We start from the raw sequence: 25,481 nt of genomic DNA, 5'->3' as shown, positions 1-25,481 counted from the left end.
CATTTGATACATCAGCCTTCTATGGCTCATAAATTATGATATATGAGAATATGAGATATGAGAATATGAAGCTCACATTTGAGGAGGACAAATTTTATTTTATTTACAGGCCCTAACTAAAATATGCAATTTAGTGCAGTTGTTGTTATTTTTATGTCAAAACAGTAAGATAAAATTCTACTTACATTAAATGCAAAACATATAATGCAATATTTGAGAGATATTTGATATTTGATATTTGAGAGATAAATGTTCCTCAAAAAGCCTATTGTATCATATTTGATACATTTTAACATGATTTTCTGTAATAAATAAATAAATAAATAAATAAAAGGATATTTCTTCAGGGTACTACATTTTATCTTGAAATATTATACACAATATAAAAGTTCTTCTTACGTTTACTTTATAAAAATCATAAAAACTTCAACCCAAAGGTCGAAATTTGAATCATATTAACTGGACTTTTACTTAATGTATAAACTTTAACATCAGAGGGCACAGGGCATCTTATTTACAACAGGTTTTTCAGTTACATTTTGATCATATTGATAAACTAGGCTTTGAATGTTCATGTTTCAAATATGATACAGTAGAGCAAGCTTTATGCGGTAAATATGTAAAGACAACTATAAGTAGGCTGAAGTGTAGTGTAAACGTTGATTTGGTGGCATTTTCGAAAACGCAGGTAGACATAATCACAGCCATCACAATATGCTTTAGAGTGACAAGGAAGCACGTGAGGCTGTTATGTTTTACAAAAACAGTTCATGTTCAATAACTTACATATTAAGTACTGTGTGTTTGCTCCTCTGACAAAAACAGTTCCAAAACCCAGAGCGAAACCGTCAACAAACAGCTGTTATACGTTTCTTAATGATTCAGTGTTTTGAACAAATGATTTTGAGTGAACGATTCAATGACTCAAACATAAAATCAGTTTGGTTCCTCAATTAATCAGCAATTTGATTTACACTGACTCGTTTCTCCCTCGAATGAATCAGCATTATAGAACGAATCGGCTGATTAGTAATTAGTTATTACAAATTCATAAACAGTCACTTTGCTGCCACCTACTGGTGTAACGATGTTACCAGCAGAAATAGTCGTAGAAAACTATTTCTAATGCACAGACTGAATTCAGTCAAAAGTAGCCTATATCGATTTGCACTGAAATAACTCACTTTGTAACAATCAGAATTTGTGCTCAATTTGTTCATTAAAGTAATTTTCCCTCCTGAAGCCTTGAAATAGTTTTACAAAAAACTCTGTCAATCTAAGTTTTGCCGCATTTTAAGCTTATGGATGAAAATGTTTTGCACTTTTCTCTGTAAGTGGCACTCGCTCCACAGCTCTTTGAAGTAGTGAAGTTTGTGATCACGAAGGGAGATTTTTCTTTGAGGCCATGACTTTTTTCCCTCACTGTCTTAATCTGATTCTTAAGGAAGATAATTGCTTTGATCTCATTTCATGGGGAGAGGGTCCTTTTCAAATAAAAAATACATTAAAAAAACTGAAAAACAACATGAAAAAGTAGGGAAGAGTTTTAATTTATTACGGTGATTGATACTTACATATATATATTTTGGACACTTTTATTTGAACATTTTGATTTCGATTGAAAATACATAGACTACTAAAATATTTCATTTTTTTTTGGTGTGATTTCATGTTTTTTATTTGTCTGCAGAGAAAGTCTTATGAAGCCGTTATATATAGTTAAGATGTGAAAGATCAAAGGAAAAATGTATTTGTCTCACTATCTGTCTTCAAAAATCACTTACTTATTCTGTTTATACTCTTCTTTTTCTCTTATGACCATGAAAGCTCATTGGAGCTCTAACAGCTATTGCATTTGAAATGCAAGCCCGATTGGAAGCTTTAGGACGTGCGCATGGACAGCTATAAAAAGGTCATAAATCTGATGAATGTGAACCATTCGAATAGTTGTTTTTAGGATAACGTCAAGGCACATTTCATTCTGTTTGAAATGAAGTGTTGATCCTGTGGTCTTTAGCCATTAAACCAGAACAATCAAAGCATTGGAGATAACCACAGCTCAAAAGCCTTTATTTAATGGGAGATCTCGCACTCCTCTCGCTGTTTCTCTGTTTCTCTAATCCTCTTTTCTCTCATCCGCTTCTTTTGTATGGTTCTCACTGACACACTCGAAATCCTTTGTTTCATCTTGAGAGAGTGACACAGTAACACAGGGTCTGGTGCACATGGACAAGTTTGTGTATCTGTGCTGTCTCTCATTCACATAAACACACATGTGTACATCTGAATTTAGTAGAGAATATATCAGCTTACTCAAGCATTCAGATTCACACCCTACGCAGCATGTATATGTGCTCGTGAAAGTCCTGTGAGTGTGATAATTCATGCTTGAGGCCTCATTAGCGCTATATTTGCATATTCTTATGGAATTTTATCTTAAATCAAAGCATTATGGTCATGTGAAATGCATATTTCATATCATACGAGGCATATGAATTTTATCTGTATAAGCACACTTTTGTTTTTCGCCCGCTCTGGGCAGGAATCCTCCAGAGACAGAGAACTCTTCATGATGAACCTCATTTCTGCAAGGTGTCCTCATTCAGAAAGGCACAGAAGAGAGAGGATAGGTCCAGGAGAATGGAAGAGATACAGAGGGTGAAAAAATACCTGAAAAAAGGCAGTCATTTCTCTCACAATACAGGTTTGGGGTGCAAATCTTCTTTTTCCTGGGATGGGCAAAAAGGAAGAGAGGCACACAGAGAAAGAGAAAAGAGCTGAAACATTTTCCACGTAATGATGGTGTAGCTTCAGACGTTTTGAAAGGTGTCAGACCTGCACTTCAGACCCTATTTTCTGTGGCACGTATCTGTGTCTGCGTGTGTGTGTGTGTGTGAGTTTACTAGAATCTTACTCTTTCCAAATAAAATGTGTTTTTGTGATTTCAGTTCATTGCAGGCAACACATGCACATTTTTTAGAACATCACAGCTGGTCTGTGAGCAGGATCGGACTGCAATATCTTCAAAGGTTTAATGAAATTTTGAGTCAGTAAAATACATATAACTGTTTTGGTGTTCAGGCATACAAACTAATAAAAGTTCATTTCTGTGCTACTAGCTTCACCAGACCGAATCACAAAAATGCGGCTATATACCAACATTTTGTCACACATACTAGTAAAAAGCTGAGCTACTGTCTCACTACTGGAAAAACTAGTTATTGCCATTGCCAACCCTGGTAACATATTTAATTATATTCTCTAATTGTACTTCAAAACCTGAGGCTGCTATCGCACCGGGACCTTTTATTGCTGAACAAAAACACTCACACAGAAATATTCATACTGAGCATTTACACAGTATACTGTTACAGCAATAATGGTATCATCAGGGAAATAAAGTGAAAAAATTAAGAAAAATCGCAGGAATTAGTACTGAATTAATCTCTTGCATCATTTAATGCATCAGAAGCCTATGTTGGATCAGTTCAGTTTTAAATGGTTTTGCTTGCACAGTGTTAACAGAATATAGTGAAGGCATGTGGACCATCTTTAATTAAAATTAAAATACTATATCAACCATAAAACAAGAAAATATAATTTATTTGCGTGGTTGCTTCAAATAATTTAAGACTTGAACACTTTTTCCAACATATAGACCAGATTTTGGAGTCAATGTGGAGTCAAACAGTATTGACATCAAGTTGATTGACCTCTTGGCAGTCATCAGCCGGCACAAGAACCTTTAACAGTCAGAGGTGCTAGACAAAAATGCATATCTGAGGTACCTGCGGTGACAAAGCGTGGTAAGCACTGCTTTGATGAACTGTGGGAGTGAGCTGTTACAACTGGCAAAATATTCAAGAATTTCTCATCTCAGTTTGAGCACAGATCGAACGGTTTCCCCAGTGTGACACAGCTTACTTTGAACATCAGTTTTTAGTCTTTTATTTACCATTTCTGCGTTTTATTGAACCAGCATGCTATGAGAGACTGCTGACATTACACTCTTTTAAATCGTTTTCTTTTAGGACACACATTTCGACATCAGAATAAAATAGTATAAACCGACTAATGGTTTGATCTGTAACAGATGGTGAGAGAGAATAATGGTAGGCTAAGAGGATGTGTCGTAAAAACAGGAAAAGTGAAACAGCTGGAATGAAAACGAGGAAGGGTACAATCTTCTTGGCACAATAAATAAATACAATTAATGGATGTGTTCATTTTGTTCTTTACGCATGGTAACATTTAAAGTAACCTTCAGAAGTTTTTTTTTTTAATGTTAAATGTAGATTAGATAAATGTAGACTAGATAAGAATGTAGACTAGAAATGGCTGCCCACTGCTCCAGGTGTGTGTTCACGGTGTGTGTGTGTGTGTTCACTGCTGTGTGTGTGTGTTCACTGCTGTGTGTGTGCATACTTTGGATGGGTTAAATGCAGAGCACAAATTCCGAGTATGGGTCACCACACTTGGCTGTATGTCACGTCACTTTATCAAATGTTGAAATGTAAAAAAAAAAAAAAAATTGAAATTAAATTAACTAAGATTCTTGTTAACTAATGTAGTTATCTATTATCAACAAATGGACCATTATTGTAAAGTGTTACCAGTTACACACCACAGTGTTTTAAAGAGATTATTCACTTAAAAAAAAAAGGAGATATTATGAAGAATGTCAGATTCACTGAACCCAACTGACTTTCACTGTATTGACAAAACAAAGAAGTCTAAGTTTAAGTCTCACTGTCGCACAGGTTTGGTACAAAGAGAGCACGATGGGCATTTTGATGAATTCTATTCATGAATGGATTGACTTACGGAGTTGACTTAAAAATGACATTCCTGATGCTTTTGGGAACATCACATTCGGAATGTGTTTTCTACACTTATAGAATCTTCACCTCCCACGCACACTTTTAATTAGGTCATAATGGAATGAGATATGTAATTAAGGAGCACCATCCTGTGACCTTTAGTCGCTTCTGTACCTGCCAATAAGAGCAGTGCCTTCAGCGCAGAGACAACAGATGGAGACCAGGTGTGTGTGTGTGTGTTTAAGTGAGAGAGTGTGAGAAAGGTGGGCAAGTGTTAAATGGACAGGTGTTCAGACGGACAGAGGGCATGTCAGACGCTGTGCCCAAACCCCAGGATTTGTAGAGGATGCGTGATATTCACTTCTCTTTTAGTCAAAAATAGTCATTCTATGAGTTGCATCTTTTAAAAATGATTCACAATGCACAACACACAAGCCAAACAGTAGAATTAATCGCTATTATACTACCAAATGTTTAAAGTCATTGGCTGAGGCGCATCAGTATTACATGGTTCATTCTTTATGGTGATTCATCATGAACAAATTACTCCTGTGAACCAGTTCCTTGCGTGAATCATAAAACATGTTATATAATACATTTAAAAGACGTTGTTGTTTTTTTCCAACAGACTTTTTAATGACTTTTCAGAGGCAACATTAATGCAATCCAGTAATTAGCCTTGTATTGACAAGCTATATTAACAAAACTAAACACAAAAACAATGCATTCATTCATTTACTTATGCTAATACAGAAAAAACTAATAGTTTATCATAACTAAAGGCTGTCAATCAGAATCTTGAATAAATACCTCCTATGAACAAGTTATTTTTAGTGAATCAAAAACATACAGTACAATACCAGGGTAGAACAGATTCAGAATAAATAACTCCTGTGATTCAGTTCTTTTTAGTGAATCAAACACCTGCAGCTACAACTGAATGCTTATGTTGTGTTGTGAGAGTGAGATCAGTTAATGACTGGTTGTTAATTTGATGATGTGTAGCTATAGATGTAAAAAGAAATGTTTGAAGAAGCAAATTATCAAAATAACTGTTTGCTTAGTATTGTTGATTAATATCTAAGTCCAGTTTTTGGATTTATGCTCTCTAACGAGCATGTGAAAAGTCATTAAAAAGTATCTATTTATTATTGAAACATAATTATTTGGCAATGTGCACATACACACATTAAATTAGACGGTAGCCAGAATGCAGTAAAAATTTCTTTAGCAAAATGTGAAAATCTTCTGTAATCTACTGTACTTTGCTCAAACGTTCATGACCTTCTTCTGATAAATGAACACAGCTAAAGGTGTTTACAAGACCTTTAAACATTGTCAGGTCATCAAGTGTAATCAGAGTCAGATTATGCATACAAACACACTCACAATTTTCCACTATCACATATGTATTCACCCAAATATTTATAATAATTGTCCAAATGCTTTCAAATATGCATGATTGCGTAAGGTTTTTATGCACTATTCAAATCCATAATTAGAATTACAATCTGCCTTCATCTGTTCTTGTCTTAGAATGTACATTTTAAATATTTGAACATTTATAATATCACTGACACGCATGCAATCAGAGATTATGATTGCTAGGAGAGTATTGAGAGTATGAGTGGAGAGAGAATGTTTCTGCTCAATATACACTGTAAACGGTCTACATTTTTTACAATTTGGATCTGAAGTGATAAATGCAATATCATAAATGTTTAAAAATGACATAAAATGTATCAAACAGCAGTATGCAACATTGTCACACAACCACATTATGTTACGTTGTATGTTTAAAGGACTAGTTCACCCCCAAAAATGTATCTACTGATATTATACAGTAAGTCTCCCTCAGGCATACATCCACACTATAGTTGAGTTTGTCTTTTCAATCAGAGCAGATTACGAAAGATTTAGCATTACATTACTCACTCACAAGTGGATGCTGTGCAGTAAATGGGTGCCATCAGAATGAGAGTTCAAACAGCTGTTTTTTGATGGCACCCATTCTGATGGCACCCATTCACGGCAGGGTATCTATTGGTAAGTGAGTGATGTAATGCAAAATTTCTCCAAATCTGACCCAGTGAAGAAACAAAGTCATCTACATCTTGGATAACCTGAGGGTAAGGGAATTTTGAGAAAATGTTTCATTTTTGGGTGAAGTATTCACCCATCCAGTTATCACCTTGAAAATGGAGCGACTGCTTTGCATTTTTAATCCACTTTTGTGTAATGACTCAGGATGGAAATGTTAAAATAGCAGCTAATATCATTTCTGGTTCATTCGCTAGAATCGCTGCATTTCCATTTCATTCCCACACTGCATTGTGGGATTCAGTACTCTGTACATACTGTATATTCAGGCATATCTAGCTAGTCATCTGGGTATTTCATGATAGTATACACTGCATAGCACACATACTGCACACTGTAGAAATAGCATACCACCACACTTCTCGCACTATTACAAACATATCCTGAGGAAAGAGACGTGATAGTAGTGTTAAAACGAGTATAAGAGTAAGAAACACTCCTTAAATATGTGCAATGGTTAGTAAGAGGCCAGATAAGACAGAGATAGAACGAGAGCTGATGGGAATAAAGGAAGACACCTTGACCTTGGTGGTCTTCTCTTCAGCTGGATCAGCAAGTCTGTATGGTTTGTGAATCTAAATTGGATGCAGGAAGCTACCTGTCTGCCTGTGCATGCGTGTGTACGTGCGTGCGTGGATGGCTCCCTAAATGAACTGTTTAGAAGTTGGTTAATGGCCAGATGGCATAAAGCAAATGAGTTGGAGTAAGAATTGAGTTTGCATATTTATGAAGTTTTTGTGAATAATTAATGGAACTGAAGTTTCTGGTGAGGTCAGTGAGATGTGTAATGCATACAATATGTGTGTGTTTGTTACATGCAGAAAGCCATCAACGTTCTTCAACACTCTTGAGTTCATGAGCAAACAAAAGGTTCAAGAGGGAGCTGATGTCTTATCTCATCTCCACGTTCAAGCGATTTCACGCTCTCTCGCTCTCCTACAGTGCACACATTTATTTAGCTAATAAACGTCACACCATAAGCATGATTCAGACGGGATACGACTTCTAAATGACGTTTGAGTTGCAAAAAAAATGGTTATTGTTTTTTTGTTTTTTTTTTCATTTAAATTTAAGTTAAAGTTTGAATCTGTTTTTTGTTGTCTGTTTTTGTATTTTTTTTTGTTTGTTTTATAAGTCTGTATAGTTTTTACTCATTTTTATTTCAGTTTTGGTTATACAGTATAGAAATAAATGAAAACGATAAAAGTTGATGAAAACTAGATGAAATAAAAGTGTTTTTTTAATGACTTTAATTTTAGTTAATTATATTAACCCTAGATTTGACATCCTGATTCAAATCTCTGTAATTGTTAAAGTGGGAGCGTCTTTTTGGTTAAATATAAACAAAAAGCTATTTTTAGTTAAATAGAAACAATTAATTAATGATTTGAAACTCAATATATCTATTTAGACCGCAGTCGAAGTACCAAACGACCCTGGCCCAGAATTATTTCAAAGAGAGAAAAACATTATTTTTTCAATAAGCATCAAACCTTTGTAAAAACTGTCGCTAATGTGTCTGTCCATTGTAATGTCCATTCATGTTTTGTTTGCCACAATAATGTTTTATTTTTTAATTATTTTATATAAATATTGATATATGTGATTAAATGTAACTAATCCATTTAATTAAGCTATATATCTTATAATGAATTAACTTTTTAATCACAATAAAAGCATAATGTTGAACCATTTTTCTCGAGAAACACCATTTTCTGTCTATTTTTAAAGCTTGACATAACATCCCATTTCATATGTTTACTGTGGTCAATGGTCCCTCACTGAATCGGTTTCAATTTGTCTGAAAAGCATGACGAACGACTGAAGGACATTTCCAGCATCTGAGGGGGATGGGGAACAGCTGTAATTGCTTGCGTCAATGTACTTAAACATTTACCAAAATCCCTGCTACATTATGCTGTGTATCCATATTCTGACAGACTCTGTTGTTGAGAGTAATACTCTAGTCTACTCTAGCATGCACACATATGCAGAAACAGCTCTGGGACTGAACAGAAACAAATGCACGCCGTCCTTTGGGGGGCAGCATTTCACCCTGTGCAGCAGTTTTGTTTCTGAAAATAGATGCACATATGAGCAATGGGGAAAGTTGAATGTGTCCGGATTTTTTAGCCCAGTTTTCACACATCTCACATCCTCATTTTTTAGAATGACTAATGGGGTGAAAGTGCTGCCCCTCAAGGAAGGAGAGTGAGAGTGAGAGAGAAAAGGAAGTTTGTCCTATTTAAGTGGACAGAGCACCCTTTGAAGGACATTGAGATACCCGCACACACACACACACACAGAAGGAGCTGCTACCCCCAGGCTGTCATGGTAACCTGGATAAATGATGAAAAGCTTTCTGTTATCTTGCTTTATTGTGCTCTAGATTGCTTTAGTATTTTGGTCATATTACCATCAAATTAGAATGTTAAATATTGCATATAAGATGATGTTCTTTAAAATAACTTCAGATCATAAAAAAATCTGATCATCAAATGAGCTTATTTGACATCATGCAACACTAAAATATATATGTAAACTACAATAAATATCATGGTAACACAGTTCATGTCTAAACAATTTTGCCCCCAAAAAGGAAAATTATTATAGGAAATATAATAATAATAATAACAATATATATATTGTATGTATATATATATAATGTCCGAAAGCTTTGATAGCTAATATATATTTATTCTTTTAAGTCGTTGAAACTATAATTGTTTTTTGTGTGTGTGTGTGTTTTTTAAGCTTTTTTGAAGAGATTTGAGATTATTAAGATAAAAAAAATAATATTCTTTGAAGTAAACTTAGTGTATATGAGTCTATATTGAATTAGGCAAAAACACTATCACTAGGTTTGTCATAGGATCCCTTTATGTTACAGGGAGCATAATAAAAATGTGTGAACATCACCATCATGACATCTAAACATGTATACTGCACCTGCTGAGACTGCTGATGTTCAGACATTGTCGTTTCGTTTCTGATGTTTGCCAGAAATATCCTGCATGTTGTCTAGGTGAAAGATAATGGGGATGATGCCAAAGAGTCCTTAAAATAAATAGAAAACAACAACACACAGAAAATATGCTTCACATACAACTACTGTATTAGACTGGTGTCCTATAAAACCCTAGTTAAACTATAAGCATGTCAAAAAAAAAAAAGAAGAAATGCTTTTTATATCTGCTTGGATAAAAGCTTTCAATTACACTTATATTTTTAGCATCTTGGCAGCATATTAAAGTACCAAAGCAGCAGAAAGTTCCGCTGTTTGTTTTGAGCGTGAAGTCAGGAACATTTCAAACACGCGTACAGATTATGTGTGTTCCAGATTTTCTATGTAAATGTGTGAGTGTGTAGTATATTTCGCAGCAGAAATGCATGTAGTTGCAGCCCAGTGGTTAGTGTGATGAGTAAGGGAGTCTGTAAAACTACTAATAAACCTGCCTATACAGTAAACTGCATGAACACTGTACTCTTTGGTGTTCCAATACTTTGAGGAGGAGAGAACCAGTGATGTAGTGACTGTTTAAATTTTATTGAATCCCCTATAACATTTATTTATATAAATAAACAGTTTTTGTCAAAGTTGTCAATGCATTTGATGTATTTTAAAGAAGCATTTATTTGACCAACATTCTGCAATCATCAAGGGTAGAAGGGATACAGTTATGGCCGGAAGTATGTTAAATAAATAGCATTATATAGCATAAATATATTTGTTGCTATTACATTGTGTTGTATTAATGTCTACACCCCAACCCTAAACCTACCCTTACAATAATGCAAAAACAGTACTTGTTGTTCAGTGTGACAAAAATATCGATGTGCGCATGCCCAGTAAACCCTGGTGGCATTAGCTTTATCCCTTCTCCACCCAACCATTAAAAGTCCTTTTAATTCTTTCTTAAAACATTTGGCATTTTGAACAAATTGCTTGAATGTTGATTCAACAGTTAACTCATAAAAGTGGTCACTGTTACCCACCTACTGGCATATCAATAACCTGCTCATCCTCAATCCCTTAGCCTCATTTTCAGGGGATTATATTTTGGGTTTATTTAGGTTATATTATCTTCTATTTTTCAATGTTTTGTTCCTAGTTTTCAAAGATGAGGACAAGTCACACATTCCATTCTGGCATCTGCCTTATTCTGTCTACCTATATAAGTTATAGGCAAATTATAATCTCAAAAATGTATCTATAGCATTTTTTTAAGGCAGTGGTTTTCAGCTCCTGGGGACCCACATATAAGTATTTTTATCCTTAATATGCCCTTACTTACAGTATATACTTGATTTAAATCTTCAGCATGAGAGCTGCATGAACTAAACTATCCTTTAAGGCAGACATACAAAATGTGCAATGTTGTGGGTCCCGAGGACTGGAAATAAGAGCCTCTGCTTTAGGTGATGAAAGATTACATCCTGATCTAGGCTGCTAACTTTGCGAAGTCAAAGATGTGAATCATAAGCAGGAGACATCTACTTCCATTGTGCTCTTGAGCAATACATAATCCCAGTAAACAGGCTGCCCCAGTGGAACTGTGTCATTCAGAATAAAACATGTCTGCTGAATGTCAAGTAATACGTTTATTGTTTTCCATTGATGAAAAATTCCTTTTGGTAAGAAAACGTGTGACATTTGTAAAAAGAAATGCACATTATACTGCTAACTGGGAAGGTTATAAAACAATACTATTTCCCCAAGTATTCTTCTTTTTAGGTACAACAAAGTATATTTGGAGATCAGCTGAGATAGATAGAAAGATGTTTACATAACACAGGATAAGATAAAATATTTATTTTAAACGTAATTTTACTGTATTTCCATACAAAGTAGGAAAGTTATGCAAGAAATGCAAATCACACAAGTGCATATTCATCCTCATTATTTTAGTTTGTTTTTTGTTTTTCTCATGCATATTCTGCAGCAGAAATATCTGATTACTGCATATATAGTCAAGATTATGAGTGACACAGCAGAAAGCAGGAACAGTATGACATCAACAGAGTGATAAGAGTACCAGGGCATTTTGTAAGACTCTGTGCGCAAGTGAGCAGCACCTTTGTGCCTCATAACAAACTCAATCCAGAAGATGGCGTTGTCCAGAGGTTTCACTGGAACGTCCTTGTGAAGCCTTGAGAGCCTCTGCATGTTCTCCCGATAAGAGGGATCATAAAGCACCTCTTTCACAGTTTTAAGGAAGGAGTCCTTATCCACTGTGGCAAAGTCTACAGTCTTAGCTACACCTCGTACTCTCATTTTTGCAAGATTATCAGGCTGGTCAAAAATCAGCCCAAATCCAATGATTGGGACCCCGTGGTAAATGGCTTCTTGAATCCCATTGGTTCCTCCATGTGCCACAAAGGCTCTGGTCTTAGGATGCCCCAGAAGATCATTCTGAGGCATCCAGTCCATCATTAAGGTGTTGTTTCCTAGAGCAGATGGTCTCTTTCCTTTGTACCTCCAGATGATCTTCTGTGGAAGTTCTGCAAAAGCTTCAGCAATCGCCTCAGCCACATCATCGGGAAGCTGACCAATGAGAGTGCCCAGAGACATGATGATGACACCATGATCACCAGAGCTCTGCACAAAGTCCTCCAGATCCCGGGGAAGAGGTTTTGATGGCTTGCATTGAAAACCTCCCATGTAGACAATGTTTGGCATGGTGGGACGGGGGAATTCAAAAATAAAATCAACTCTGTGGAGCCACAGATCAGCACTCTGAGTTAAAGAAAAGTAGGATGTTCCTTGGCCGATGAACTGTTCGCAAAGTGCATTACTAATTGGAGTAAACAAGATAGCAACCAGTGTTTCAGTTATGGCGTACATCACTACATTCTTCACTCTTTCAAAGAAACTCATGCGGTCTGATAATTCCAGCATTGGAAAAGGTACATATGAAAGAGGAGAAGGAGCTATAAAAAAATGAGCCTCACTGAACAATGTCCAACGGACATTGTAGACAATGGGCAGTTTGAGATAGTGACCCAGTAAGATCCCTCCAAACATGGCCGGATCAGTCAGAATCAAATCATACTTGGCGTCTTTTAATGACTGCATTAGTTGCTGGTCTTCTATCATGTTGACTATCATCTCACTTTCTATTTCAATCATCTTAATAGAACTTTGCCACATCTCTATCTCCAGCTTCAGACGAGCCCAGGTGGAACCTTCCCTCATAATTCCTAAAAGTCTCGATACAAACTTCTCAAGGAATTCTTCACCAAATCCTCCTTCAGACCTCAGAGTGATTGATGTGTAGTGAGGTGAGAATTCTTTAATGTACCAGCTGTCTGCCATCCGAATGACTGTAACATCGTGACCTTTGGCGTGAAGTGCCTCCACCAAGATGTTCATGTTGACCCAGTGACTGCCATCCACTGGAAACACAAGAACCTTCCCGCTTTGAACAACTGGGACAGTTGTCAGTAGAAGAGTTAGCACAAATGGCCCAAGCACTTGAAAAACCTGTCCGTTCATAGTTCCTGTTGCAAAGCAAGAGAACAAGCACATTTTAAAATGATATCCATATGTAAATCATCTTGCAGCACCACCCCTTTAAGCAGTAAAGTGCAGCAAAAGTTTAGCAGTATAACAAAAACAAAAATGAGTGAACTCAGTAATTCAGTAAGAGTAAGGAAGGGGATGTTGCATTCAGTAGATTTATTAAAATACAATGAGAACAATTGAAGAAAAGTCAAATCAGTCATTTGTTCTATAAAAAAAAAAAAAAAAAAAAATTCACATTGCAACAAAAATTAACAGCCACAAAACCCCAACCATTTAGATATAGCAGAATTTCAACATCACTTAGCACAGTTCAAGAAGGTCAAAATAATAAAATCACACAGTTCACCAATTACAGAGACATTTTTGCAGCAGCCGTGTCTGTTTTTAAGACAGCTAAACCCACAATAGATCGAGACTTGCCAGATAATACTTTCCTTCACTTTGATAGACTGGGTTGTAATATTCCCAGCACGCTCTTTTTTTATCCCTTAGTTAACTACAGTAACACTTGGTATTTTTAATGTGATACGGATAAAATAAGAACTCCTATGACAAGAGCTCTTTTAGTTCTATCAAGTGCTGGATTATGAGTACTTGGCCTTTCTTTTTATTCTGCTCTCACAAAGTGAAAGGGACAACAGGCACTGTGCTCTTCTGGCCACCCAGTTTAATGAACAATATACTATGAATTAAACCACTGCACTATAATAGGAATCTATACATTACCGTTCAAACATTTGGGGTTAGTAAGATTTTTTTTTTTTAGAAATTTATATTTTTATCCAGCAATGATGCATTAAAATAATCAAAAGTGTCAGTAATGACATATAATATTACGAAAGATTTTGATTTTAAATAAATTTACTTTTTTATATTCATCAAAGAATCACTGTTTTCAACACTGATAATAATAAGAAATGTTTCCTAGCAACAATCAGCATATTAGAATGATTTCTGAAGGATCATGTGACACTGAAGCCTGGAGAAATGAGTGCAGAAAATCACTATTTTGAATAGTATTTTACAGCTATATGAGGATTATTGTACATTCAGATGGTTTTTGTTGCAAAAATAATTGATGACAAGATGATCGAGTGCTGAGAAGAACACTAAGATATTATATATACAGTACAGACCAAACGTTTGGACACACCTTCTCATTCAAAGAGTTTTCTTTATTTTCATGACTATGAAAATTGTCGAGTCACACTGAAGGCATCAAGGGCTATTTGAGCAAGAAGGAGAGTGATGGGGTGCTGCGCCAGATGACCTGGCCTCCACAGTCACCGGACCTGAACCCAGTCGAGATGGTTTAGGGGTGAGCTGGACCGCAGACAGAAGACAAAAGGGCCAACAAGTGCTAAGCATCTCTCGGGGAACTCCTTCAAGACTGTTGGAAGACCATTTCAGGTGACTACCTCTTGAAGCTCATCAAGAGAATGCCAAGAGTGTGCAAAGCAGTAATCAAAGCAAAAGGTGGCTACTTTGAAGAACCTACAATATGACATAATTTCAGTTGTTTCACACTTTTTTGTTATGTATATAATTCCATATATAATTCCACATGTTAATTCATAGTTTTGATGCCTTCAGTGTGAATCTACAATTTTCATAGTCATGACAATAAAGAAAACTCTTTGAATGAGAAGGTGTGTCCAAACTTTTGGTCTGTACTGTATATGTATGAAAATATGTATACATGACACTGTATACATATGATACAATATATGATACAATAAATGGCATTTTTGTACAATATTTGTTCATATACAGTATATAAAGTAAATAGAGTCTAATATGGTTTGAATAAATCAACATTTATCAATCACTGTATGAAAATCATTTTAAATAAGAGATTGACCAGTTTACTTACTTAAACCAGAACTAAATATAGTTGAACACAAACATTAAAGTTGTAGAAACAGTACAACACAAATATTGTTGATTTAACAACTGAACTCATTTGCTTTTGTTTTTTGTTTTTCTCATGCATATTCTGCAGCAGAAATATCTGATTACTGCATATATAGTCAAGATTATGAGTGACACAGCAGAAAGCAGGAACAGTATGACATCAACAGAGTGATAAGAGTACCAGGGCATTTTGTAAGACTCTGTGCGCAAGTGAGCAGCACCTTTGTGCCTCATAACAAACTCAATCCAGAAGATGGCGTTGTCCAGAGGTTTCACTGGAACGTCCTTGTGAAGCCTTGAGAGCCTCTGCATGTTCTCCCGATAAGAGGGATCATAAAGCACCTCTTTCACAGTTTTAAGGAAGGAGTCCTTATCCACTGTGGCAAAGTCTACAGTCTTGGCTACACCTCGTACTCTCATTTTTGCAAGATTATCAGGCTGGTCAAAAATCAGCCCAAATCCAATGATTGGGACCCCGTGGTAAATGGCTTCTTGAATGCCATTGGTTCCTCCATGTGCCACAAAGGCTCTGGTCTTAGGATGCCCCAGAAGATCATTCTGAGGCATCCAGTCCATCATTAAGGTGTTGTTTCCTAGAGCAGATGGTCTCTTTCCTTTGTACCTCCAGATGATCTTCTGTGGAAGTTCTGCAAAAGCTTCAGCAATCGCCTCAGCCACATCATCGGGAAGCTGACCAATGAGAGTGCCCAGAGACATGATGATGACACCATGATCACCAGAGCTCTGCACAAAGTCCTCCAGATCCCGGGGAAGAGGTTTTGATGGCTTGCACTGAAAACCTCCCATGTAGACAATGTTTGGCATAGTGGGACGCGGGAATTCAAAAATAAAATCCACTCTATGTAGCCACAGATCAGCACTCTGAACTAGCGTAAGGAAGGACACTCCAGGGCCAATAAAACGTTCGCAAAGTGCATTATATGTTGGAGCAATCATAAAGGCAACTTGTGTTTCAGTTATGATGTACATTACAACATTCTTCACTCTCTCCAAGAAACTCATGCGATCTGATAACTCCAGCATTGGCAAAGGAACATAAGAAAGTGGAGAAGGAGCTATTACATAATGAGCCTCATTGCACACTGTCCAACGGACATTGTAGACAATGGGTAGTTTGAAATGGTGAGCCAATAAAATGCCTCCAAAATCAACTGGATCTGTAAGAACCAAATCATATTTGGTGTCTTTTAATGACTGCATTAGCTGTTGGTCTTCAAACATGTTGACTATCATCTCACTTTTTATTTTAAACATCTTTCCAACATTTTCCCACATCTCTATCTCCAGCTTCAGACGAGCCCAGGTGGTACCTTCTCTCAGGATTTTCATAAGTCTGAATGCAAACATCTCAAAAAATTCTTCTTCGAATCCTCCAGGAGAATTCAGAGTGATTGATGTGTAGTGAGGTGAGAATTCTTTAATGTACCAGCTGTCTGGCATCCGAATGACTGTAACATCGTGACCTTTGGCGTGAAGTGCCTCCACCAAGATGTTCATGTTGACCCAGTGACTGCCATCCACTGGAAACACAAGAACCTTCCCACTTTGAACAACTGGGACAGTCATCAGCAGCAGAACTGTTAATCTGATTTGGCCACACGACTGAAAACTCTGTCTGTTCATGGCACCTGCTGTAAACCAACAGAGTAAGAATAACCTACTGATAGAACCATTTGAGTATGTAAAGTTGTGATATTATTGAAGTATATATCATTTTAACATTGCATCTGTCTGTGACATCTTTGAAAAGATTGTAAACTGAAATGCTAGTGAGTGTTGGGGCAGGGCAGCAGCCCTAAGAGGAGCCAAAGCAAATAAGCAACATTACACATCTTTTGCCCAGAATTGCAGTCTGGATGCATTAATACTAATTGCTGAAAGTCAGAGCCAGTCTGCAGATATTGGCCTGTCAGAGTTGACAGATTTTGCTGAAAATCACATAGCATATGATGGGCCCCGACTCAGAATTTTTAGTTTCAAACTGTGATTCCATTCAGTAGTATATCAAACACATTTGCTGTTTTAATTCAATTTTACAACATGCCATTTTAATTTCTCATGCAATGTCTTAGCAATGAATAACATGTTCCTGCATGAGGTTGTTGTGAACAAACGTTTTGAAGGTATGGCAGTGTGTGCTTCTTGGTCATTTATAATATGTCACCCATTTTCATAACCATTTACAAAGTTGGCAATTGTATGATGACTAATGATCTGCTGTTCAAATTTTAATGTATTTTGTTTTTGCCTTAACGTGATTGTTCTTTTAGAATCATTGGGAAACAACCAAGTTGATTAAAAATCTTTTTTTTTAACAAGACACAGTACTTAATTGTAGTGACCAAGAGCATATACTCACCTGGTTTGTGTTTCCTAGATGGCATGCAAATCTGCGAAAAAGGAAAAACACCCATGTGAAGGCAAGGTAGATATCAAATAAAAATATAGATTTTTCAAATTTGTGAGGCAACAAACACATCTAGTAGTAATATCCAGTGATATCGTTCCTTTTGATCTCTGTGCTATTCAATCATAAAAATACTCTCCGTTGGTCTTGTTGTGCGTGCTTATTTAACCATTTTTAATGGGGCAAAGGGCATTTACCTGCAAAGCCCTAGTTAATGAGCTACCAGTTAGAATTTGATTGTGTAATTTTACCTGGATGCTGACAAGATAAGTGCACTGCAGCTACTTATATGGCTGGTACTTCATAGTGACCAAGAGCATATACTCACCTGGTTTGTGTTTCCTAGATGGCATGCAAATCTGCGAAAAAGGAAAAACACCCATGTGAAGGCAAGGTAGATATCAAATAAAAATATAGATTTTTCAAATTTGTGAGGCAACAAACACATCTAGTAGTAATATCCAGTGATATCGTTCCTTTTGATCTCTGTGCTATTCATATAAAAAAAACGAAATCTATATATATATAGCATGCAAAATCACTACCAGGTCAGGCTTGAATGTAGTGTAAATCACAAAATTACAAGCATTTACTCTCCGTTGGTCTTGTTGTGCGTGCTTATTTAACCATTTTTAATGGGGCAAAGGGCATTTACCTGCAAAGCCCTAGTTAATGAGCTACCAGTTAGAATTTGATTGTGTAATTTTACCTGGATGCTGACAAGATAAGTGCACTGCAGCTACTTATATGGCTGGTACTTCATATCAAAACTATGATATATAAGAATTAGACTACATATAACTAAGCATTTTACAGGAAAGACCAGAATGTCTTTGGCACAAACACATTCCAGGTTGGAAATAAAATGAAAAACAACAGCGCTTACTTTGACAAAATATGTAATTTTATTTTCAGTACATAAAAAAAATCATGTGAAATGCCTGATAGATCTTTAAATCAAACTAATTCTCTAAATGTAATTGATTGCCAGATACTGTACATGTTTTATATGATACATAGAAACATTAGAAATAAAAACGATTATCAAAATAAACAATATGGTGAAATATTTAATTAAATCATTTATACATTCTTACAAAATAGCTACTGATGACTAAATGTGTATTTTAAGGTAATACTGTCATACAAACAACAAACCTTAATCTATTAAAGCTTAACGAGGTTTGAGTACAACATAACGCAGTAAGTTGCAAGCTGTATGTGTGTAAGTCTTTAAAAAGAACCAGTTACAGGAAGTGGTTTGTTTGGGATTTGGTTAGAATACCCCGGTTGCAATGCATTGATTTACAAAAAAGTATCCTGACATAATTCATTGGGGAATCAGTTGAACTATGCTTGTGCCATTGTATTTATTTTGCTGAACTGTATATATATATTTTTTAAAGACCTTTGCTGACCAAATAAATGAAAGGCTAAGGCATTAAAACATATGCAGTTATTATTAGTTACAGTATTTCGGTTTCAATTCAGATTGGTCCAACACACGTTTGGGTCCTGTATGGAATGGTGAAATAATGGCATAAAAGAAAAAAGGAAAACCTCAAAGAGAACAAAATCTAATCAGTTAATATAAATAAAAACCATGAAAGAGCTGACAAAATTTATTAATAAAATACAGAATACCATTTTAAAACAAAGACACAAATTTAAATGTGCACAAACCAATATACAGTCAGGTCCATAAGTATTGGGACATCGACACAATTCTAATCTTTTTGGCTCTATACACCACCACAATGGATTTGAAATGAAACAAACAAGATGTGCTTTAACTGCAGACTTTCAGCTTTAATTTGAGGGTATTTACATCCAAACCAGGTGAACGGTGTAGGTATTACAACAGTTTGTATATGTACATCCCACTTTTTAAGGGACCAAAAGTAATGGGACAGATTAACAATCATAAATCAAACTTTCATTTTTTAATACTTGGTTGCAAATCCTTTGCAGTCAATTACAGCCTGAAGTCTGGAGATCAATTAGACATCAGCGTACGCTGGGTTTCATCCCCGGTGATGCTCTGCCAGGCCTCTACTGCAACTGTCTTCAGTTCCTGCTTGTTCTTGGGGCATTTTCCCTTCAGTTTTGTCTTCAGCAAGTGAAATGCATGCTCAATCGGATTTAGGTCAGGTGATTGACTTGGCCATTGCATAACATTCCACTTCTTTCCCTTAAAAATCTCTTTGGTTGCTTTCGCAGTATGCTTCGGGTCATTGTCCATCTGCACTGTGAAGCGCTGACCAATGATTTCTGAAGCATTTGGCTGAATATGAGCAGATAATATTGCCCGAAACACTTCAGAATTCATCCTAATGCTTTTGTCAGCAGCCACATCATCAATAAATACAAGATAACCAGTTCCATTGACAGCCATACATGCCCACGCCATGACACTACCACCACCATGCTTCACTGATGAGGTGATCATGAGCAGTTCCTTTCCTTCTCCATACTCTTCTCTTTCCATCACTCTGGTACAATTTGATTTTTGTCTCATCTGTCCATAGGATGTTGTTCCAGAACTGTGAAGGCTTATTTAGATGTTGTTTGGCAAACTCTAATCTGGCCTTCCTGTTTTAGAGACTCACCAGTGGTTTACATCTTGTGGTGAACCCTCTGTATTCACATGGTGAAGTCTTCTCTTGATTGTTGACTTTGAAACACACATACACCTACCTCCTGGAGAGTGTTCTTGATCTGGCCAACCGTTGTGAAGGGTTTCTTCACCAGGGAAAGAGTTCTTCGATCATCCACCACAGTTGTTTTCCATGGTCTTCCGGGTAGTTTGGTGTTTGGAAAGCAACCAAAGAGATTTTTAAGGGAAAGAAGTGGAATGTTATGCAATGGCCAAGTCAATCACCTGACCTAAATCCGATTGAGCATGCATTTCACTTGCTGAAGACAAAAATGAAGGGAAAATGCCCCAAGAACAAGCAGGAACTGAAGACAGTTGCAGTAGAGGCCTGGCAGAGCATCACCAGGGATGAAACCCAGCGTACGCTGATGTCTAATTGATCTCCAGACTTCAGGCTGTAATTGACTGCAAAGGATTTGCAACCAAGTATTAAAAAATGAAAGTTTGATTTATGATTGTTAATCTGTCCCATTACTTTTGGTCCCTTAAAAAGTGGGATGTACATATACAAACTGTTGTAATTCCTACACCGTTCACCTGATTTAGATGTAAATACCCTCAAATTAAAGCTGAATGTCTGCAGTTAAAGCACATCTTGTTCGTTTCATTTCAAATCCATTGTGGTGGTGTATAAAGCCAAAAAGATTAGAATTGTGTCGATGTCCCAATATTTATGGACCTGACTGTATCAACATCTATAGACCATAGTCCATATGAAATGAACATCATAATGATTCAAAGCTTTGGTCATTAATATACAGGAAATGCCTGACATAGATTAGCTCATTATCTAAATAATAATACAAAACTCATTCAAGTTTGTTTTTTGTTTTTCTCATGCATATTCTGCAGCAGAAATATCTGATTACTGCATATATAGTCAAGATTATGAGTGACACAGCAGAAAGCAGGAACAGTATGACATCAACAGAGTGATAAGAGTACCAGGGCATTTTGTAAGACTCTGTGCGCAAGTGAGCAGCACCTTTGTGCCTCATAACAAACTCAATCCAGAAGATGGCGTTGTCCAGAGGTTTCACTGGAACGTCCTTGTGAAGCCTTGAGAGCCTCTGCATGTTCTCCCGATAAGAGGGATCATAAAGCACCTCTTTCACAGTTTTAAGGAAGGAGTCCTTATCCACTGTGGCAAAGTCTACAGTCTTAGCTACACCTCTTACTCTCATTTTTGCAAGATTATCAGGCTGGTCAAAAATCAGCCCAAATCCAATGATTGGGACCCCGTGGTAAATGGCTTCTTGAATCCCATTGGTTCCTCCATGTGCCACAAAGGCTCTGGTCTTAGGATGCCCCAGAAGATCATTCTGAGGCATCCAGTCCATCATTAAGGTGTTGTTTCCTAGAGCAGATGGTCTCTTTCCTTTGTACCTCCAGATGATCTTCTGTGGAAGTTCTGCAAAGGCTTCAGCAATCGCCTCAGCCACATCATCGGGAAGCTGACCAATGAGAGTGCCCAGAGACATGATGATGACACCATGATCACCAGAGCTCTGCACAAAGTCCTCCAGATCCCGGGGAAGAGGTTTTGATGGCTTGCATTGAAAACCTCCCATGTAGACAATGTTCGGCATGGTGGGACGCGGGAATTCAAAAATAAAATCAACTCTGTGGAGCCACAGATCAGCACTCTGAACTAGCGTAAGGAAGGACACTCCAGGGCCAATGAACTGTTCACAAAGTGCATTATAATTTGGAGCAAACAGTAAAGCACCCATAGCTTCAGCTACAATGTACATGACTACATTTAACACTCTTTGAAAAAAGCTCATGCGGTCTGATAACTCCACCATCGGAAAAGGAATATAAGAAAGTGGAGAAGGAGCTATCACAAAATGCGCTTCACTATACATCGTCCAACGGATATTGTAGACAATGGGCAGCTTCAGGAAGTTGCCCAAAAGAACACCTCCAAACAAGAATGGATCTGTAAGAAGCAAATCATACTTGGCATCCCTAAAAGACTGTATTAGCTGCTGGTCTTCCATCATGCTCTTTATCATCTCACATTCTACTTTGGTCATCTCATAAGTACCTAGCCACGTCTCTATCTCCAGCTTCAGATGAGCCCAGGTGGAACCTTCTCTCAGGATTTTCATAAGTCTGAATGCAAATGTCTCAAAGAATTCTTCGTCGAATCCTCCAGGAGAATTCAGAGTGATTGATGTGTAGTGAGGTGAGAATTCTTTAATGTACCAGCTGTCTGCCATCCGAATGACTGTAACATCGTGACCTTTGGCGTGAAGTGCCTCCACCAAGATGTTCATATTGACCCAGTGACTGCCATCCACTGGAAACACAAGAACCTTCCCACTTTGAACAACTGGGACAGTTGTCAGTACAAGAGCTATAAAGATTTGACCACATGACTGTCCGTTCATGACACCTGTGGTAAAGCAAGGGAACAAGAGTGAACCAGTGAAAGAGCTCAAAATCATCTTCATTATTAAGCACACATTTGTAAGATTTACCTCATATATTTTATGTATATATTTTACCTTATACTATTGTTTTGTCAGGGCATTCAATTTAAAGACCGTCCAAGAACTTTTCAAGGTTGCTTTTGAAATGCACTTTATGGACAAAGTGATCTGAAAATGAAATGCTAATTTGGGGCAGGAAAGCTGCACTAATTGGAAGATCCAGGAGTGTTCATGTCATCTAAATAATCAATGAATAAAAGACTATGTTGATTTAAAGATAAAAATATATGCACAAAATTAAAATATACTGCATATTTTTTGAGACAGAGCTTAAATTCAGACTTTTTATATCTGACAGTCAAAAAAGTCTGATCAACATTAAGGTCTATTGCTCCTACAGTATCTATATGCTGTTCATATTCATACCAAGAAACATGTTCTTACCCATGAAAATGTAGACTGCAAAATGACTACCAGGTCAGCCTTTGTTGAGTGTAAGTACAGCTTACTATCCTTCAGACTCAATGTGCATGACTAGACACAAATACTATAGTATGTAATGTAAGTGAAGGGTCAGTCAGCGCTTAATAGGGAAAAGAGCATTTCCAAGTTGAGCTGTAGTTAATGAACTACTATTTAACGTTACAACTGTGGTAAAGAATCAGAACTGCCTAATAATGACATGCTTTTGGCAGATGCTTTTATCCAAAGTGACTTTGGACATTACTTTCAAGGCATAATTTGATCAGTTCATTCATTCGCAGGGAATAGACCCCATGGCTTAGATGTTGCTAGCACCATGCTCTACTGTAGCTCTACTCTACTGCTCTACTGTACTGCATACTAAACAGATATAAACATTAAATAAAAAATAATTAATAATAAAGCAGAATACAAATTTTTTATACTTTCACACAGTGATGTGAAAGTATTACCAAGCGGTAGTCAACTTTATTTCATATTTCATGAGTTTATTAAATTAGCTGCAATAAATTCATTAATGGATTCATTTTTGATGTTGAATGTAATGTAAAGGATTGGTACATTTAAGCCTGGAATATCGTCCATAAAAAACAAGTAGCCTAGTAGAACCACATAGATTTCAGTTATACAACCATTATTCACTGGGAATCAATTAGATTATCATAAGTGCTTTTACATGGGAAAATATATAATGAATTCATTAACTTTTTTGTGTTTTTTTTTTTTCTTTCTGGAAACCAGCCCAGTTTCATTATATAAACTCTGTAATGCACTGAATAGCTTGAAAACATGCTAAATCATGGTCAAGTGGTAACGTACTGTAAGTCACAGTTTACCCTTGCCCATAACATCACTATGCATGTGTATATGTGTGTTGTGTGTAAGTGAAAGTTCATGATCTCAGTGGAGCAAAGGGTATTTACCTCCAGAGCTGGAGATATATTTCAACTTTACTCATGCCTAGGTGGTTGGGGGGGGGATATATATATATATTCTAAAGTCACACATATATATATAAATACATAATTATGTTATGAAACAGAGCTTAGACATTTTAGTGACACTAAGGAAAATCTGAGAGACTGAAAATTTTACAAAATATAGTAGGCTAAATGTATTTATTTATTTTATGACCCGGACCTTAATTTTGGACGCAGTTTTGGTTTCTTTATTCTAATTAATAATAATTGCTGTTTGGTCTTGGTGTTCTATTAACAGTGCAACTTTATGTAACGTTGTGTGGTCATCAGTTACTTTTACACATCCCTCCCGTTTCCTCGCTGATGAACCGGATACGTGACGGACATGACGTTCGTTCAATAAAGCTGTAGTTCAGTGGAGAGAGCGCGTTCGTTCAGTAGATCAAATCTTACCATGCTCTGTGGTCCAATTCACACACTATCCCCTGATTAGTTTTTCTAGATTAGTAATAATTAGCGTGGATAGTATGCGAATTGGGACGGATGCATTAATTCATGATATGAGACAGGAAAGCATTCATGACGAGACCACGGCGAACGAACGATACGAGCCTGTGCTTAAAGAGACACGAGAATAATTCGTTCAGTTCAAAGATTCATTCAAAAACATCTATGGGTTCGCCGTTCGCGAACTTAACACCAAAGCACCCCAATTTAAAGTAGCGAAGTTAAAACCCTTGCACGACCCCATGCAAAGCAAACACATTGTTTCAGATTTCTAACACTGACCAGTTGCATTAGGCTATAACACAATTTCCCTATGTAAAGACGTTATAGGTAAAACACTTTCTTATTCTTATTTCTAACACTTGTTTGTTCAATTATAAATGCGGAACTCACCAATGCGCGAATGCAAGGATTTCACAAGAAAACTTCCACAACGTCCAAACAAACTCCGTCCTGGCAGCTTTTTACTTACTATATCAAGTAAAACATTCGTTCAGCTACACTATTTAAAACGTTTCCCTCTGATATCAAATTACAATCGCCTTATGCTTTTTGTTCTTCAGCCATGCAGTAACCTGATATTTTCTCTTTTTACTGAAGTCTGAATGATATGACTGATTTACAGGATATGGTTCTGGTTACATAAAGGGTTATGGGAGGGCCAGATGAAAGGACTAGTGCAGTGAGTC

The 25,481-nt window shown here is 36.6% G+C and overlaps 3 protein-coding genes and 1 pseudogene across 9 annotated transcripts in view; 1 reads left to right on the top strand and 3 right to left on the bottom strand.

The window, feature by feature from the left end:
- LOC113044515 (protein ELFN1-like) overlaps window positions 1–25,481 on the top strand; it is a 70,550-nt gene that overhangs the window by 17,771 nt on the left and 27,298 nt on the right. The window lies entirely within an intron of this gene.
- On the bottom strand, window positions 10,819–25,289 carry LOC113044518 (UDP-glucuronosyltransferase 2C1-like). 3 transcript variants are annotated; one of them, XM_026204581.1, is made up of 3 exons: window positions 25,186–25,289; window positions 18,117–18,147; window positions 10,819–13,421 (listed from the first exon to the last, which is right to left on the bottom strand). In XM_026204581.1, exons 2-3 carry the CDS (start codon window positions 18,139–18,141, stop codon window positions 11,821–11,823), a joined length of 1,626 nt encoding a protein of 541 aa, XP_026060366.1. In that variant the 5' UTR covers window positions 18,142–18,147; window positions 25,186–25,289; the 3' UTR covers window positions 10,819–11,820. The 3 variants fall into 3 exon arrangements, with proteins under 3 accessions (XP_026060366.1, XP_026060369.1, XP_026060368.1); XM_026204584.1 differs by lacking the exon at window positions 18,117–18,147 and adding an exon at window positions 17,741–17,771 and having other exon boundaries at window positions 25,186–25,196; XM_026204583.1 differs by lacking the exon at window positions 25,186–25,289 and adding an exon at window positions 18,334–18,383.
- On the bottom strand, window positions 15,325–25,285 carry LOC113044516 (UDP-glucuronosyltransferase 2C1-like). 5 transcript variants are annotated; one of them, XM_026204579.1, is made up of 3 exons: window positions 25,186–25,283; window positions 18,117–18,147; window positions 15,325–17,009 (listed from the first exon to the last, which is right to left on the bottom strand). In XM_026204579.1, the coding sequence occupies exons 2-3, from the start codon at window positions 18,139–18,141 to the stop codon at window positions 15,406–15,408; spliced, it is 1,629 nt and encodes a 542-aa protein (XP_026060364.1). In that variant the 5' UTR covers window positions 18,142–18,147; window positions 25,186–25,283; the 3' UTR covers window positions 15,325–15,405. The 5 variants fall into 5 exon arrangements, with proteins under 5 accessions (XP_026060364.1, XP_026060363.1, XP_026060365.1 ...); XM_026204578.1 differs by lacking the exon at window positions 18,117–18,147 and adding an exon at window positions 17,741–17,771 and having other exon boundaries at window positions 15,325–17,012; window positions 25,186–25,196; XM_026204580.1 differs by lacking the exon at window positions 25,186–25,283 and adding an exon at window positions 18,334–18,373.
- Window positions 21,105–25,315, bottom strand: LOC113044519 (UDP-glucuronosyltransferase 2A3 pseudogene; annotated as a pseudogene).

This window comes from Carassius auratus, chromosome 26, assembly GCF_003368295.1.
Source record: "Carassius auratus strain Wakin chromosome 26, ASM336829v1, whole genome shotgun sequence".
Classification (NCBI taxonomy): domain Eukaryota; kingdom Metazoa; phylum Chordata; class Actinopteri; order Cypriniformes; family Cyprinidae; genus Carassius; species Carassius auratus.
This window is presented reverse-complemented; position numbering and strand designations above follow the sequence as displayed.

What these genes read in the sequence shown, in the direction of transcription:
- LOC113044516 (XM_026204577.1), bottom strand. Translation starts at nt 18,141, where the DNA reads ATGCCATCTAGGAAACACAAACCAG. An exon ending in ATCTAGGAAACACAAACCAG is followed by an intron (nt 17,013 to 18,116) that starts GTGAGTATATGC and finishes GTTGGTTTACAG; the next exon opens with CAGGTGCCATGAACAGACAG.
- LOC113044518 (XM_026204581.1), bottom strand. Translation starts at nt 18,141, where the DNA reads ATGCCATCTAGGAAACACAAACCAG. An exon ending in ATCTAGGAAACACAAACCAG is followed by an intron (nt 13,422 to 18,116) that starts GTGAGTATATGC and finishes GCTTTGCAACAG; the next exon opens with GAACTATGAACGGACAGGTT.